Source organism: Leptinotarsa decemlineata, unplaced genomic scaffold (assembly GCF_025532065.1).
Source record: "Leptinotarsa decemlineata unplaced genomic scaffold, Ldec_3_MD MMD2_P_RNA_scaffold_12, whole genome shotgun sequence".
NCBI classification, from domain to species: Eukaryota; Metazoa; Arthropoda; class Insecta; order Coleoptera; family Chrysomelidae; genus Leptinotarsa; species Leptinotarsa decemlineata.
The window spans coordinates 14,801,155-14,818,354 of NW_027412526.1; the positions used below are offsets into that span (position 1 = coordinate 14,801,155).

General features: G+C 35.4%; 1 protein-coding gene across 1 annotated transcript; it reads right to left on the reverse strand.

Annotated features, from left to right (window-relative positions):
- Positions 1-1,306: 1,306 nt before the first annotated feature.
- Positions 1,307-2,489, reverse strand: LOC141482106 (uncharacterized). The gene is made up of 2 exons (XM_074174712.1): positions 2,276-2,489; positions 1,307-2,212 (listed from the first exon to the last, which is right to left on the reverse strand). Exons 1-2 carry the CDS (start codon positions 2,425-2,427, stop codon positions 1,501-1,503), a joined length of 864 nt encoding a protein of 287 aa, XP_074030813.1. The 5' UTR covers positions 2,428-2,489; the 3' UTR covers positions 1,307-1,500.
- Positions 2,490-17,200: the final 14,711 nt, after the last annotated feature.

The following is a 17,200-nucleotide window of genomic DNA, read 5'->3' on the forward strand; positions in this document are numbered from 1 at the left end:
TCATCCTCATAGTAGTCATCTGAATCAGATGATATACTCATGATGTCGTCGTCGTCATAATCAGCTGAATCAGATGATATACTAATCACATCATCCGCATTATTATCGTCAACAGCATCTATGTCGTCCTGAATACCTTGTTCCACTCGTTCTGCGAAATCATCAGGAAGATCATAGATTCGCTGCAGAAATTGAGCGAAGGTTGTACTCAAATGATCAGACGTTGAATCTATTTCATGTACTTGGATGGGTCCTGTACTCGACATTGTGGAAGAATGATATAGAACTGGGATTGTTGCTATATTTATATTGGAAGAAATGAAATGGAGGGGGTGAAATGTAGAACAGTGTTTGAGATTCGAAAACATCAAGAATGAAACTCTGAGCGATTATTAGGAGAAATTCTAGTGATTATTATGGAAAAAAAAAACTAATAAGAGGGAGAGGAAGGGAGGAAGACACTGCCCCAGCCTCGCAGTGCCTCGTGTACACCAACCAAAAAGTGTGTACTCCGTGGAAGGAAAGGAAAGGAAATGATGGACGAGTAGATGATTATATGTCATCATCGGAATTGAGGACATCATCATCGATTAGGATTGGGGATGGCGGAGGACTATCCTCGATGAGGATAGGGGATGGTGGAGGACGTCTAACGTCAAGCTCGTCATCAGCATCATCACCAGAGTCGTCGTCGTCATCATCGTCGTCGTCGCTACTCATTGGGACAATGTCATCATAAGCAGGGTCCCACCATCCGTCAGGATCTGGATATTCCGAGTCATCCAAGTGTCCTTCGTCACTGCCAGTGACATGTTGAACTTGCATCCTGATGTCGTGATCCCGGTATTCGTATGGCGGACTGTGGGGTTCCGTGGTGGAAGAGACAACCTGTACCTGGCTGTTATCCCAGTAATTGAAGTTGTACCCCTGATCCGGGCAGCTATAGGGTTCGGAGGTTGAATCGGGTTCCATCTCGATGCTAGCTGATCAACTGAATGTTTCATCAGATGATTTCTACTTTTATACTTTCGAGAGGGAGTGGGAGAGGAGTGGAACATTGAGTAGGGGTAAATTGTAGTGTGACATAAGACATATTCAATGAGTAGGGGTAAATTGCAAAGTGACATAAGACATATTCAATGAAAGAGATACTTGAATGGATAAAATACAAATGAAATATACTTGTCGATTTCACTATGAAACATGTCTATTTTTTATTTTTTAAATTTTCTTCACATGAAATTATTAGAGAACACAAAAATTGATGTGAGGTATTTGTCTAGAAGAACTTGGAATTGAAATAAAAAAAATAATAATAATAATAAGAGGAAGTGAAGAAAAATGCTCCAACCATCGCATTGTTCAATGTGTACCAAACCAAAAAACAGTGTACACCCTTTATTTCACTTCCTTTTCCTTTATTCAATATAAACTTAACAAATATAAACTTAAAACTACCATAATTAAATACTCCTAACTAACCTAAAACTAATCTTATATTTACACTTCATCTACAAAAAGAGTGTCCATAACTGTCACTATTTTTTTGTACAGCTTTATCGAAGAGGTCTCTGCTTTACACCTTTCCTGCAGAGATGCATACTTCCGATCTATTTCGGCCATTTCCTTTTGGAGTTCCCTCCGTCGGTTATCCATTTCAGCCATTTGTCGCTTCATGGTAACCAACGCGGCCTCGCTAGATCGGGCAGCTCGTTCTGCTTTCTTGCATCTCTGCAGAAAAACACTCATCTTTTCACTAACCTCTCCGATAGGCTGTGGCACCAACACCTCAGGATCCGCCGGTGTCGCTGGCAGCGGTGGTAGTCGCGTCACCAACGGCGACAATATCACCAACTCCGGAGAAGGACTCCTCGGAATTTCCACTGCTGCTGGTGCTGCTGCTGGTGTGGAGGCCCTCTTACGAGAGGTCGAAAAACTACCTGCATAAGGATTAGTCCTATTGCAAGTAGCTCGGTACTTTGAAATAGGACCAACCTTTGCTGCAGGTCGTTGGCAAACCTTCTTCACAGCCCTGACTTCCTCCTCCTCCTCGAATAAGTCAGGTCTAGAAGATCTGCACCTAACTCGCGAACGCGAAGTGGTTGGCTGGTCAACCGTCACCGCTCTCGAAGATGCTGCCTCCTCCTGGTCAGCGGACACCGGCAGAATAGACGCCACAGCATTATTCACCTCCTGTGTATTGGTTGCCATTCTGAAAAAGAAGAAATAATACAAAGTTAGTTGATATAAAAAATAACATTCCTAATGTACTTACTCAAATATCAAGTTGGTCGTTGGAACGTACTGCCTTGTTGTGGAGTGGACTGCTCTCGATGAGATGACTTCTCGAACTGAATGTTGTGGAGTGCTCTCCGGAGGGTATCGACTTCGATGCGTGAGCGGTGGGAAAATGGTGGGAGCGCACATGCGCGATGAGGGTAGGGGTGTACATGCGCAAATGTTGGGAGTCGGGGGGCGGGGCTTCGGGGAGGGGAGGGGCGGGGCTTCGGAAAGGGGGCGGGTCTTCGGAAAGGGGCGGGGTATCCGAAAAGTTGGTGGCGACGGGGGGGGGGGGGGGCGTGGCCCTAACGGGCCACGCCCACTGCCTGGGCTCCGCCCAGGTGGGTGGGGCCTCCGGCCCCAGGTAGGCGGGACATCTGGAGAGACATCTACGCCCTCTTCGCGCGCGCGTTCGTAACATAATATGCAACCGAACACCTAACCTAACGTATTAACGTATTAACGTAACCTAACCTAGTACGCTAACCTACCGCTATGCAACCGAACACCTAACCTATCGTATGTATTAACGTAACCTAACCTAGTACGCTAACCTACCGCTATGCAACCGAACACCTAACCTAACCTAACCTAACCTAACCTAACCTAACCTACAGTAACTATTAACCTAACCTAACCTAACGAGGGAATACTAACCTAACACCTAACCTAACGTAACTATGCAGCTAACCTAACGTAACTATTAACCTAACCTAACGAGGGAATACATTCACCATGTTGGTTCCATTAATACATCATCAGTTGGTTTTGGTTTTGGTTGTATTATTCTATGATTTGGATTAATGTTCAGTCCTGGATATCCCAGTCCACCTGATGATGATGGCCTGACTTTATAGTTTCTCTCCAAAACTTCTTTATGGTTTTTCTCCAATACTTCAACTCTCTGTTCCAGTACATCATACTTTTTCATTGTAGTCCCTGTTATGTTTGACATAGCATCAAATTTTTTATTTGTAGACGCTGTTATGTCAGACATTTTTATGTCTACATCACTTGTAAGTTTGTCAAATTTACGAGTGAAAGTTATCCGAGCCTCTGCAATTTTATCGTCAAATGCTTGCCGGGCGTCCCGAGCAATATTGCCTATTGTGGATTGTATTGCAGCTTGTAGGGCTAGAAGTATAACTTCCTTTGCTCCATTAATTTCCCCCTCAAGATATGATACAGTTACACAATCACTCTTGTCAATTGGTTCACTTGTATTTTTCAATATTTTCCTTTGCATGTCATAATGACCATCTTTTGTTAATTTAAAACCATTCCCAGGAGGACCTCGAATGACATTACCACCCCATTTTCTTTTTCTACCAAACTTATCGATTGTTTTAGACATTGTGCACTCTACGATGATTCTCTTCAAACTGATATTTCTGTCATTTACATTATACTATATATTGCAGTAATTGATTAGGGAAATAGAAATAATACAAATAAAATTTTAATCATTTTATATTCATTACAGTAATACATATACATACATACATAATACATTAATATCACATTACTTCTATCATATATTATTAATTATAAATGGCTACATAAATATCAATATTGAATTTTCCGGTTTTGAAGATATTGAATGATATTTCAATCATTGATCTCGGCAGATAATAAATTAATCAATTGATCCAATGGAGTCTCCTGAGATTGTGATTGTTGAATAATATTACTTATCCAACGAATGTTCTCATTTGGATCGTTTTCATAAAATTCAATATCATTATGACCCCAAGGAAGAGTGTGGGTAGTATTCGGAATGATAAATCGTTTATCGTCGTGATATGATAATGCAACTTTATTTTTTAATTCAGTATACATATCATGTAACACGCTTCTAAATGAATTCATCTTTCTGAATATCATACCACCTTGTTCGACGATTTTTTGATAATCTTCGCATGTCAATTCATTCTTTATTACAGATCGTTTAACCCCTTTGGCTTTCTTAAATTCACCATCAACAGATTTCACATAATATGCTTTAGCACCTGTACCATAAAAACTCATGATTGGATCATTTGGAAATTCATCTTTGAAGTTACCCAAGACTGAACTTGTTACTGGAATATTGAATTGGTTAACTATACTGTAATTGGATGTATCAAATCTACTTATGTTAGTTTTTATGAATTCATAAAAATTTTCTGTGTTTACTTTAAGAATGAGCGAGTCGGTATCTGTGTAAAGTAAAGAGACATTTTCATCAAAGTGTTGTTTGATGCATCCATAGAAAAAGTCATACATGACTGTTTTAGATAATTCTAATATGGAAAATCCCAAATATAATGGTTTATCGTAATGAACCTTCACTCTACCCAATTGAATGGCAACGAAATTATCAGTGAAAATTGAACAATTTTTGAAATTTGGTTTGGCTATGAGAGTGCTGGCACCTATATTTTTCTTTATATTTTCCCAATGTGTAACGAGTCTAACATCAATTCGATTATCTACATTCTCCATTGTCTTTCCATACACCGCATTATTCATTAGTTTATAGAAATCTTTAACAGATTTGTTGTTAGACCTATTACGCATTTCAGTATTAAGATCTATATAGGGTTTCATCCAGCATGATTGTTTGAATTTCAATACTCTATGTGTATTCATTACAATCAATCCATTTTTGACGGCTTGCTGTAGATTCCTATAATGAACAATATATTTTCTTTTATCATTCAAATTTGGAATTAATTTGGGAATTTTCGATTGTGTACGAGGTGGTATTATTTTTTCGACTAAAAATGGAAGGTCAGAATGTTTATCATGCAACTCTTGTGGATAATGAATGTCCACTTCAAATACATACCCATACGGACTATCAGTACTCACATCCATCACATCGAGATTAAGAATTTCATTTGGTGTCAACCATGTAAATTCACTTGTTGGTAGAGGTTGTGACATACTGTGACCGTATAGATTTGTTGCATCTAAATATGTAATGAATGTGGAAGGTTCGTTGGGATTATAATTGGGTAAAAATCTATTATTTGCTATATGTTTCCTCTCGCTACATTGACTAATTCCACCTCGTATACCTTTTTGAAAAAAGTGAATCATATCAATGTCAGTTAGTAATTCCAATTCAACATTAGTGAACTTCAACATGGCATCCCATGATAATCCAGGTGCAGTGTAATATTGTGCCGGATCTAAGTTATATATCTCTAAACTTGTGGTGCGGAAGTTTTCAAAAATATCACATAGTAGCAATACATCCGACTTCAAATACAAATCAGAGTATTCCCCCAAATTCTGACACTCGAATAAATTCCAAACTTTTCTAGCCCTATCATAATCAGTTTCCGATATATGTTCACAATTGAGTGTGTCATAAAACTGATTTTTTGTCGGAAGTAATGGATAATTCAATTTGTCAATGTCATCAACAAAACTATATGGAAATACACCTTTCTGTCTCATCAAATTGAATTTCTCAATTTGTGGGAAATGTTTGTGCATCTCCAAACATTGATCGGAGGTCAAGTTTGCACCCAACTTCTCCAACGAATTAGTCATAAATTTATAACTATCGATAAATCTCATTTTGAGATAATTCTTCCTAACCACACCATCTTTATCGGTATAGCTGTGTGTAAAGAGATGCTTCGTGAAAGATATATATTTCTCTTTAGTTTGCGGGATAACATCAACTTTCTCTTTATTCCTATACAATTCTTTTATGAATAAATGACAATCATAACCACTTAAATTATGAAAAATGATAGGTATGAAGTTTGGTATTTTGAAATTTAAATTACATTTCGAGTGAGCGGCATGTGATCTTTTCTTTCCTGTGACATGACAATGATCTCTTACTTTGACTTCACCATCAGTAAATGCTTTATTACATATACCACAAGTTCTGGCTGCAACAAACTGTTCTTCTTCTTCGACAGTTTGTGTATCCATTGGTTTAGGGTTTCTGAGATGATTTTCATGTATCTCTTTCAAATCATCTTCAATGCTACTCACAAATTTCTGAGCTGCATCTACACCCCTATATGTAACAAATTTTGTCAAATCATCATTATATGAACACTTTATCAAATAAGCAAATGAATATGGGGCATGTTTGAATGTTTTAATCGTGTATGAACTTCCAGGATTTGGCTCATTCACATGAATCGGTTTAAGCACTGATTCAAAATCAGCATACACTACAAATGGCACCCTCATTTGCCTCTCAAAGTTTTCAAACATTAGTTTATTTTCCGCAACCATTCTACCATATTTATTGATCTTTAAATTAGTAGTTGGTGTTGTGGTACTAATGTGATTACAATCATACATATTATGACGTAAAAGCAATCTCTCATCAGAAAAATATATCAAACATCCGTCACAAAAATATTTTTTCTGTCTATGAGCTGATAGTTGATTAGAAACTAATCTTGAAAGATCTTTGATCCAACAATAGTGACCATTACCGGAGTCATCAGTTATAAACAACAAATTGACATGTCTCCGGAGTCTTCTCTGTGAGTATCGCAATGGACCAATCACTTCATACTTCATTTTACCCTTCTCAAATGTACTCTCTAAACCGTAAACATTAATTGAAATATCATTCCTATCTTCGAATATTTCGATACTCTTATTATTAACTTTAACCGGAAAATCCATACCTGTGACATCTAAAACAGTGGAAAAATGTGGATATGACGTAAGTTCGGACACTCGACTATCTGCAGGATATAATGCTGATGTTATAGCCCAAGCAAAACAATATTGATCTTCATTACGAACATTCACAACAGCTTTCTTCCATTGAATACATTGAGGCAGCTTCACATATGAACGTCCTTCCAGTGGACTGTATTTATTAATGTTGACCTCGAGAAACAATATTTTTTCACAAGTCCAACCTGAATTATAAAAAAAAAAATTACTATTCAATCTTATTGAAATTTTTAAAAAATAAATACCTGAGTCACGATCCTGGAACTCAGTCGTTTGAGCCACAATTACATCACGGAATCCATCAAAAACAGCATTCAAATCTGAAGATTGGTCCACTATTTTATTTTGGGAATTAAATGACTTCGTGTCCCTCGAATCATCAGTCTGAAGAATATAATTCCCAAAAACTTCCATATTCACCTTGATGCTTTTATGGATCCTGATGGCTGATTCCAGTAATTCAATGACCTTCTGCCTAATCTTATTGAAAAATGACATGTAGTCACTGGTTACAATCGAACTCTCCACCCTGTATGTAGCAATGCGGCAATTGAATGCATTCGTTATAATTTGAACACCGTCAGACAATTGAACACATGCATTATTTTTATGACTCATGGTTCTTCGGTGAGAATTCACTTGGGTCATAGGAATTGTCACATTACAACAATTGCACGTATACATAGGTGTTGCATTATCCACTCTCACCCGTTTCACTGCAGGCCCTCCTTGGCAACTCTGGAGCTGATGCCGACGAAGATTATCACTACGAGTGAAAGATTTACCACAGTCACAGGAATACATTTTATATAATAGTTCTCACTAACTCACTTGATGTAAACTGACATAGCCAACACTCGTACGCTTCTTAAATACACTCTGATAGGACCCGTCAAGACGTCATAGCCAACCCCACTTCTCAACTACATGCGCCAAGATTACCTTCCAACTGAATGCGATAACAGATGTCGATATACGAGCAAGCAGTGGTCGTTGCGGTCTCGGAGAGGGTAGACGCTAGGCAAACGGTCCTCGGCTGCCGTTGTGTCACCATCGATAGCGGGGCTAGAGCGAACCTTCATCGCTTCGGGAGAGGTGAGGGCAGACCGATGAATACGCATTACTCTGCCACACGTCGTGGAGTGAACATGTCGCTCTCTAGCCGTTGAACGGTTATTGCTGTGACGTCACTCCACTACTAACTTGGTGCCCTAACACCGATGGAGCATTTATTACTTGGAGGATCTTCGAAGTATGCAGACGTATGTTTGTACATAGACAAACAAGCACATGATGAAACCCTGTACCGTGCATTCTCCTACACACACACAGACACACACACACATAAACACACAAAATCTCATATGAAAAAAAAATCTGAACGATCCATGCATCAGACACTTCAAGGTCACAACGCCTTGACTTCACTGCACAACAAAAAAACTTCACCAAACAACAACCAATAAAAAAAGCAATTAATACGTCATAGTGGTGGGGAGAGGCCGAGAATCAGCTGTAAACAACTACTAAGAATCTCTAGCTTGTTCACTTTTTGAATAACACTACCTTCTGCTAGAGATTCCTTAGATTTTTCCCGGTTACTGATTTTGCAAAGAATTTCTGTGAAATCAGTCTTGGATACTACTTAAGAATTTCAGCCTCCAGCATTATTTTTAGCCAGGAACGGTTCCACCAGTATTGACATTGAAATATTCAAGTAGGTTTACTAACTGCTTTTGGGAATGGTTTTGAAGTAACTTGACCATGGTTTCATCAAATGCGTAATAACTATTTACTTTTTGAGGTCACAATTTGTAGTTTTTAAACTACTTATAAAAAACGTTTTTGATTAAAGTTTTTATTAATTATTTTCTCTTTTCAAAACAAAATCATCTAAACAAAAACACCTAGGATACTCCAGTTGAAGTAAATTGTAGGGCACTACAATGTTAATATTTCTTCTAATTTGCGGACTCATCAATTAGATAACTTTCCTGAGACAAACTATATCAGAATTAATGAGAGCTATTTCTGAAAAATATAAAGATATTATATTCCATTTTATAGCAAAGCAAACAAATTCTAACGAAAGTAAAAGACAGCTTTATGAAAAATCAACTTTTTTCAAGAGACAATGAATTTGTACATTTGTTCAAGTAAATATTTAATAAATCGAAATTAATACCTATTCTACCTATTTCTACCATTTAATTTAGATATGTATCGATAAAACTCTAATAAAGGTGTTATTGTCTTCATATGATTTTTATTAACATTAAATCTATAACTATTCATATAGTTGTAGATTTGTATTTAAATTTATTCGTGATGTAAATGCGGTCCATTTTGAATGTTTCTTCTGAGATATGCTGTCATACCCAGGTACATTTTTCAATGTGGGCTTGTGTAAAACATTCGGAGTACCTAATAGAAATACTTTGGAATAATAAATTGACTGAAGGTAGTATATGGAAGGTGGGGACTAACGAGACTTTCAGTCAAACACGTACAAAAAATAAACTTACTCTATTTCACAAATCGCCAAACTTTTGTCTCTAAATAGAGACTTCTATTCAGGACGTCAGGACGCTAAAATGAAATACAAAAGAAAATAACTAAAAAATTGGACAATACTCACAAGTAATCTGAGTTTTACAATTGAAAATTGAATATTGGTGAAAACATTTTACAAAATTGGGGCATTGATTTTAATTATGTCTTGTTCAAAGCTTATTGCAATGACAGGAGTGACATTATCATTGAAAATATTTCTATTTCATAAATGCTCATTGAATTAATTTTATACAACGTATGACTATTTCAAATTGAGAATATTACCGAGATTTATCTAGACATAGATAAACCTCGATAATATTCTCATTGACATAAATACAAACATTTTTTGTCCCCGCATTTATTGATTTATTTCAAATATGAATTTAAATGGCAAAATGATTAGGTATATTTTACTTTTAATGATGCAATCATATTGTTAATAGTTAGTAGGTGGGATGAAAAAGTATTCAGTTACGTTTACATACTACATATTCTTCAATTATCAGTGGCAGATAGCTCTCATAATACAATATATTACTCAACGAGCGAGAAATGTGATTCGTGAGAATGTTTGTCAAAGGCGAGCGTCGTAAATCATTCAAGCAGAATGTTTCAGTTTTCTCACTTTCATGAGTTTGGTTTCACTTTTTGACATTGATATTTCTATTAAGTCACTCTTCGTTGCCATGGTAACGCAAATTTTGTTTATCCACGGTAGCTTCCTGGGCTAACTAGATATCAATACATTTCTAAAATCTTTTGAGAAAGAAAGATTATGTTTGAATTGAAGGGGTTATATTTTTTATTTATAATTTTTTAATTTTTTTTTTTTGTATCAAGATGGAGTAGTAGAAAGCCAAAAACTTTTTTTCCCAAAAAGATTTTGTATTTCTACTTCTCCATCTTTATACAAAAAAAGTGGAAATATTCCAAAGAAAGGAAACAAGCAAACAATTTCAAAAAAAGTAACTTTCAAATTGCAAGAAAAAGCTCTCCTGAAACAAATACTTTCATATAGACATTGAATTACATGAAAGATAAATACTTTCGAAACAAATACTTTTATATGAACACTGAATTATACAAAAAACACCTTTCTCTATTCAGTTTGTATTCCAAACATTCGTAATGGAATTGAATCAACTTCAGAGTGAATGAAAGAGGTAAAATTTCACTTACATGGAACACTGTCATTCTCACTGGTGGACATCCGAAGTTTCGTTGTAAGATACTTGCCTTATCGACTCTTCAGTACCAAATCTGGATTACATTACGAGAAAAAACACAAATCATTCGTGAAATTACGACCTTATGTCACGAAAGAGTTTGATCTACTCATATCATCGATGACAGTTCTTAATGACATTGACTCGCTTAGGAATCTTATCTGAATTGAAAGGGGTATATTTTGGCTTTCTACTTCACCATTTCTATATTTCACTTCTTTCATTAACTATATAGTGTAGTAATCCTGTGAATGATATCTGATTTAATTCCATAACGAATGTTTGGATACAAAATGAATAGGGAAAAGTGTTTTTTGTATAACAGCGTTTATTTGAAAGTATTTGTTTCGAAATGATTGTTATTTATATTATTGTTTATATAAAAATAGCTGTTTCCAGCGGACTTTCCTTTCAGTTTGTGTCTGAAAGGTACTTCTTTCATAATCTTCATGTATTTATATAGAGTTATCTTTTTTGAAATTGTTTGCGTCCTTCCTTTCTTTGGAAGATTCCCACATTTTTTTGTATGAAGATAGAGAAGTATAAAACCAAAACCTTTCTTGCCCCAAAATTGATTTCTCCTAAAAATATACCCCTTTCAATTTGAATTTCTTAAGTCATTGAATTATTTGAAGAAAATTTTGTATTGCATAAAAACGATTTTTGTATGTTCAAATGAAATTGATGATGATGAATATGTTACATGCACAAAAAGAAATAGAACAGAACTTTAGTTTCCATCAGTAGATTTTTAGGTTTATTTTTTTGGAAAAAATGTTTGTAATTGCGTAATGTACAAATATTTCCAGGAACACACAACCATCTTTTTCATTCCAGTTTTCATTACTCGGTGACCTTTTCGATTAGCTTATTATCCTTAATTCTTTGAATTTCACATGGAATGCAATCACCACATTTTTATAGTTATTAATTATAGAAATGCAGAAAGAAAAATGAAAACAAATGATTATAACAGTACTCTGTAATAGCTGTTACACGAATGTTCAATGCCAATAAATAATATCTATTTTTTTGTAATTTGCTCGTAATATCAGATCAGCAATAAGAGCAACAGTAAATCTTAAATTATTCCATCCCGGTTAATAGCTATGTCGTGCGTCAGTGGTTGATTACTGGCTATTATTTTCTGTATGATCTTCATTAGTGAACTTACAACCGCAATTCATTTTTATCGCAGGATGCTCCAATTAAAATTATGAGGAAAGTGGAATATGTATGGAAACGATTTTCATATTCAATATCAAAATAATACAGTTGAAAGTGAGTGAATTTGATGTTTTTACTGTTTGACTTTCACAAAGGGTGGAAAGTTATAACGATATAGCCCCTAAGATGATGGTACTGACACTATTTTTGTTTTAGGTAGGTAATACTCATACCATGTAACAACACAACGTTCAAGGAGAATTTGACTCACTAATCCAACTTGAATTTTTTCTGTGACCACTGACAAAAACAAAGATTTAAATCTAAATCTACTTCACTGTTTTTAAAGTTTAGTGATCTGGAACCAACATTCAGATTGAATAAAAAGAAGGTGGAGGTAACATTGATGTTAGCCAAACCCCCACGAAAGGACATGGAGGCTGAAACCAGACATGATGTTTTGGCTTCACACATAATTGTACTGAAAACAAGCATTTTTGGTTTGGTAACAAAAGACAACAAAAACAATGCAATACCAACTAACTGACACAGAAATTGAAATTTGCTTTTTTGAGAATAACACTAACAACAACTTAAACTATCCTCTTTAAAAATTGCAATAATGGTGAAGACAAAAAAAGGTCCAATTCAGGCTGCATTGTCTAATAATGATATATCAATGAAATGATTGGGTCAATGTTACCCCGAGAGCGAAATATGTATTTCTCTTGCAAAAGAGGCAGGCCCAGTTCATTTGAACAACTCTGAAACTGCAAAACATTCCGATACCAACCTTCCTCTCAGGTACGTTATGTATTCCTTAAAACGCATTTTCCGTCTATGTAGAGTATAAGGAATTTAATACTCACCTTATTTTCAATCATTTGAATCTGAATAGGGCAATGCAATAAGTATTAGGTTGCATCATATCTAAATAGCCAGCTTCTAGCTTCTCTTAACTAGGATATCGGGTAAATTATCCAGTCAATTACCATTTTCTCGCATGGTTTTACCAAACACCACAGATTTTCATGAAAATTTACTTCAAAGTCGACTTTGAACTGAAGGTTGCCAACTTTGGTTCTATATTTTTTTTATGGACGTCAATACTTTTCAACTTTTTCGCAAGTGTAAATTTTAATTTTTCAACCAATAAATCCATGTTTTCAGAGGGTTTCTCGCGAATAAATCAAAATATAAGTATTTCATCCAAGAAATTATTCCTAGTGAACATATGGCTTATAAAAAAACAAGAACAAGAAGAATGGTGAGTTTATGTCTGTAGGCTCAATAAAAACAGATTAGTAATTTATTGAAAGTTGTTTCTCATTCGTCAAACGGCGAAATTGAAAGTTTCAACGTGAAGTAACAAATAAAAACGTTTTTGATGCTGGTCCCTATGTTTTTGGGCGACAAAAAAATGTGAAGAGCACCCCGTAATCACCATCCTAATTGAAAATAATCGTTAACTCTTTACTTCATTCGTGTATGCACAATATTCTTCAGAAATTTGATTTATTCAAAGTGCTTAATTCCGTAAAAATTTGAATTTGAAGTGAAAAAATGCATTATTGTTATTTTGTAAAAAATTGCTTTTTCTTTAAAATAACTCAAAATCATTCAGTAATACATAGAGTCCAGCTATACTGTGTATTATTAATGCCACAATTGATAGATTTGGTGTTATTTTGTAAAATGACAATTTTTGCAAAATTATTAAAAAGGCCATTCCACTTTGAGCTCGAATTTTTCAGACTAATCGTTTCAAACTGGTCTATTTTTATATAAGATATAATATAAGTACGTGAATAAAATGAATTGTGGAGTGGTAACAATTATTTTCAATTGAAGTGCTAATTACGGGATGCTTTTTATATTTTTCGTCTCCGAAAAACATAAGGACCACCATAACTCGCTCGATTGTGATGAATAAATTCATCATGAATTCTATGAGTTTCCCATGAAAAAAAAAAGATTTTTTTTGTTACTTTACGTTCATTTTGGGTGTTTGACAAATATAAAACAACTTTCAACAAGCTATTACTCCGTTTGTTTTGGGTCTACAGACACCATAATCCAATAATTACACAAGTCTGCAACAAAAAAAGCTGTCTGGATGTTTTCAACTGATATCTATTTATTCAGGTATTCTGAAAACTAAAAAAATACTCAAAAAATTCCGAAACGTCAGGTTATTTTGCAGAACTCAAAACACATGCACCACAGGCGCTCTAAGAGCAGTGCCTGTGTGAGAGTACCGATTCACATTGGATTTAGTACCGCCGAAGCGCTGGAGATTAAATCCATTTGGAAAAAGTTCTCAGGAAGTTTATTTCACATGAACGCAGTTCGCCAAATGAAAGAGTTCTTAAACAGTGAAGTTTGAGGTGTACTGAGTTGAATCTCAAAACGATGAGTGGTGGAATCAAATGTGCCAAGTCACTTGAACACTTACCGTGAAAGTATCTATAGAAGATAGACAAATCCCCAACCATCCTTTGATGTTCCAGACTATCAAGGTTACAAGTGATGTTCGCGTCTTCAGTAAGGCGGATAGCTCCTTTCGGAATGGATTCCAGCAGCTTCAGGGTATGCTTAGGGGCGGAGCTCCATACATGAAAACAATAATCCAAAGAAGGTCTGATCTGACCTTAATGAAGAATCAAAATACGTTTTGGTGTTCATTTCAACCCCCAATACACTTATAGAAACAGAAAACGGAATTGCCTGTCCTGACATTATTATATCCGGTTCGGAGACATTTATCTTTTTGGGGAAAACCGATGCTTGGGTTTTTATGGAATTGAACATGGTTATTTTCATCCCAAAATTTGAAGTCATAAATTAATGCTTCAAAAAAAGCCTTAATGGCGGTTTCTATGCCCCATTCCGTGCACCTCACGGAAACCCACAAGAACCTGAAATTAATTCTTTGCAAATTAAAATATAAAGTCCAAGGCTGGAAAGCGTGCGGTGAATTCGAAAATCTTGGGCATATTGCTCGGACAACAATCTGTCTGTGGGATAGTACAGACCGAGCAAATCACTGGATCAGAAAAGTGTTGACCTCCGAGGGAGTTTAACGTTGGCAAAAAGGACGTCCTGCATGAAACTTTGGTGCCTACTCATGAAGTTCTAACATTGCTTCACATAGAAAGCTTGGATTGATATGCAAGATGTGAAGTAGTCACTTTCAAGAGATGGAAATTGCTTCAAATACTTGATATCAAAGTTTACATAACGAATCCTCAAAGAGAAGGATTGATTGCCTGCAAAAAGGTCATAGAGAAATTTTTAGGCGAGGAAAAAACCCTAACTACAAACAAATCGTCAAAAGAATGTTGAAAGCATTTCAAGCTTTAGGTTGCCTAATGAGATTGAAAGTACATTTTTTTCATTTCCAACTCGACTATTTTCCAGAAAATATAGGAGATGTGAGCGAGGAGCAAGATAAACGATTTCGTAAAGATATTAAGAGGATGGAAAAAAGATACCAGGAAATAGAGCGACTCAATGATGACAGATTACTATTCGACGCTTCGGAGAGACCTTCCAGATGCTTCCTACAAATGAGAATGTTCCAAAAAAGAGTCTCACTGGGAAACTGAAATGAGTTTAGTGCTTACTACTGAACGTATTTTAGATGGGAAAATAAGTTTTGTTACGCAATTATAAATATAAAATGAATAGTTTAACATTGATACCTGCATTGTCAGAAAACGTCATTACTTTCTATGAAAGTCATTTTCGGATTCAACACACCTGAAAACATAAGAATTACGCAAAAAAACAGTTCTCAATATTTTTTTGTAAACTTGTGTTATTTTTTTTCAAGATAGATTTTTACTAAAAATAGCGTTTTCGATGAAATACGTAAATATTGATACTTTCACTGCTGAATAAGTCGAAAAATATTAACTTTTACAAAAACAACTTTATAAAACCAAAGTTGTTCAGAATTATTTATGTCCAGACTTATTTTCATTGAAACATTTTTCACCCCTACAAAGGGGTTGCATCCAACGCCGGGATGGAAGCAATCTCCGATACAGAGTCAGACTTGAAGTAGAGGCGTAGTATAACCTGAATTCAAATGTTTGTGCGAATTGGTGCCGTTTGGCAAAATTATACAATATCGCCGTGTTTCACCTCCAATGATTCGACTAGAAGTCGTTGCAAAATTATGATAAATACAATATTAAGATGATCTACATAGATATAATATATTATAATTGATTTGAGTAATTAATACGGAATGCACTTCGAAAGAACAATAACCAGTTTCTACTAATGGGCATGATTTTCAGTAACTCTCTTGACATACTTTTGTTTTCATTTACACCGATCTGAATTTTTAAATTGAAAATGGTTTCATTTCACGATATACTTAAAAGTGAATATATATTACTGATAGATTTATTTGAAATTGCTTTCCAAATGGCATTTCTATTTCCACATTACCATAATTTTCTTATTTTAGTAGGTATTTGAAATAGCAAAGAAGTTAACCCCGTTTCGCCTTAATTTCCCTTTGCCAAAAAAATATCGATGTGGCCAATCATATTGTTAATATTATAATGGAGACGTGTAAATGACATGATCATGAACAAATAAATGAACATCATGACTATAGTTAAAATTCAAGTTATATATTGTGATGATTTTGTGGCATTGAAGGCATACATGTTTGATTGATTTTTTGAATGACAATTTACCAAAACAAGCACTGTTCTTATACACCAGAAATGTGGCACTTTGAACTCGTCGTGCGTTTCACACAGAATGTTGGCCTCCTCAGGAGATTAAGTAGATTAATTCTTGACTCTAATTCTGACAGGTTACTGTACACTGTTAGATATGAAAAGGGGCCAAGATTAGAGTGATGAATTAGTCTACTTTATCTACTGAAGACGTTAACTTGGTCGGTGAAACGTGCATCCAGATCAGTATTATAGTTCTGGTATTTTAGGAATAGTGCCAGATGTTCAATATATACTTTAAACAATGATATTTATTACGCAATCATCTGGAAGATTCTCACGGAGCTGTTTTATCGACTTTCGCTCCGTTTTCCGTATTTTTGATCCCCATAAGGATTATTTCCACAACATTTCGGCAAAGTCTCATTTGCCATCTTTTGGTGTTTGGAACTGGACTGATTAACTCGAAGTCTGTTTCTTAATTTATAGGGGTGATTGGTACCGTATACCTGTGTTGCTCCTACTACCTGGGTTGACTCGATTACCTGTGATGGCCCGATTACC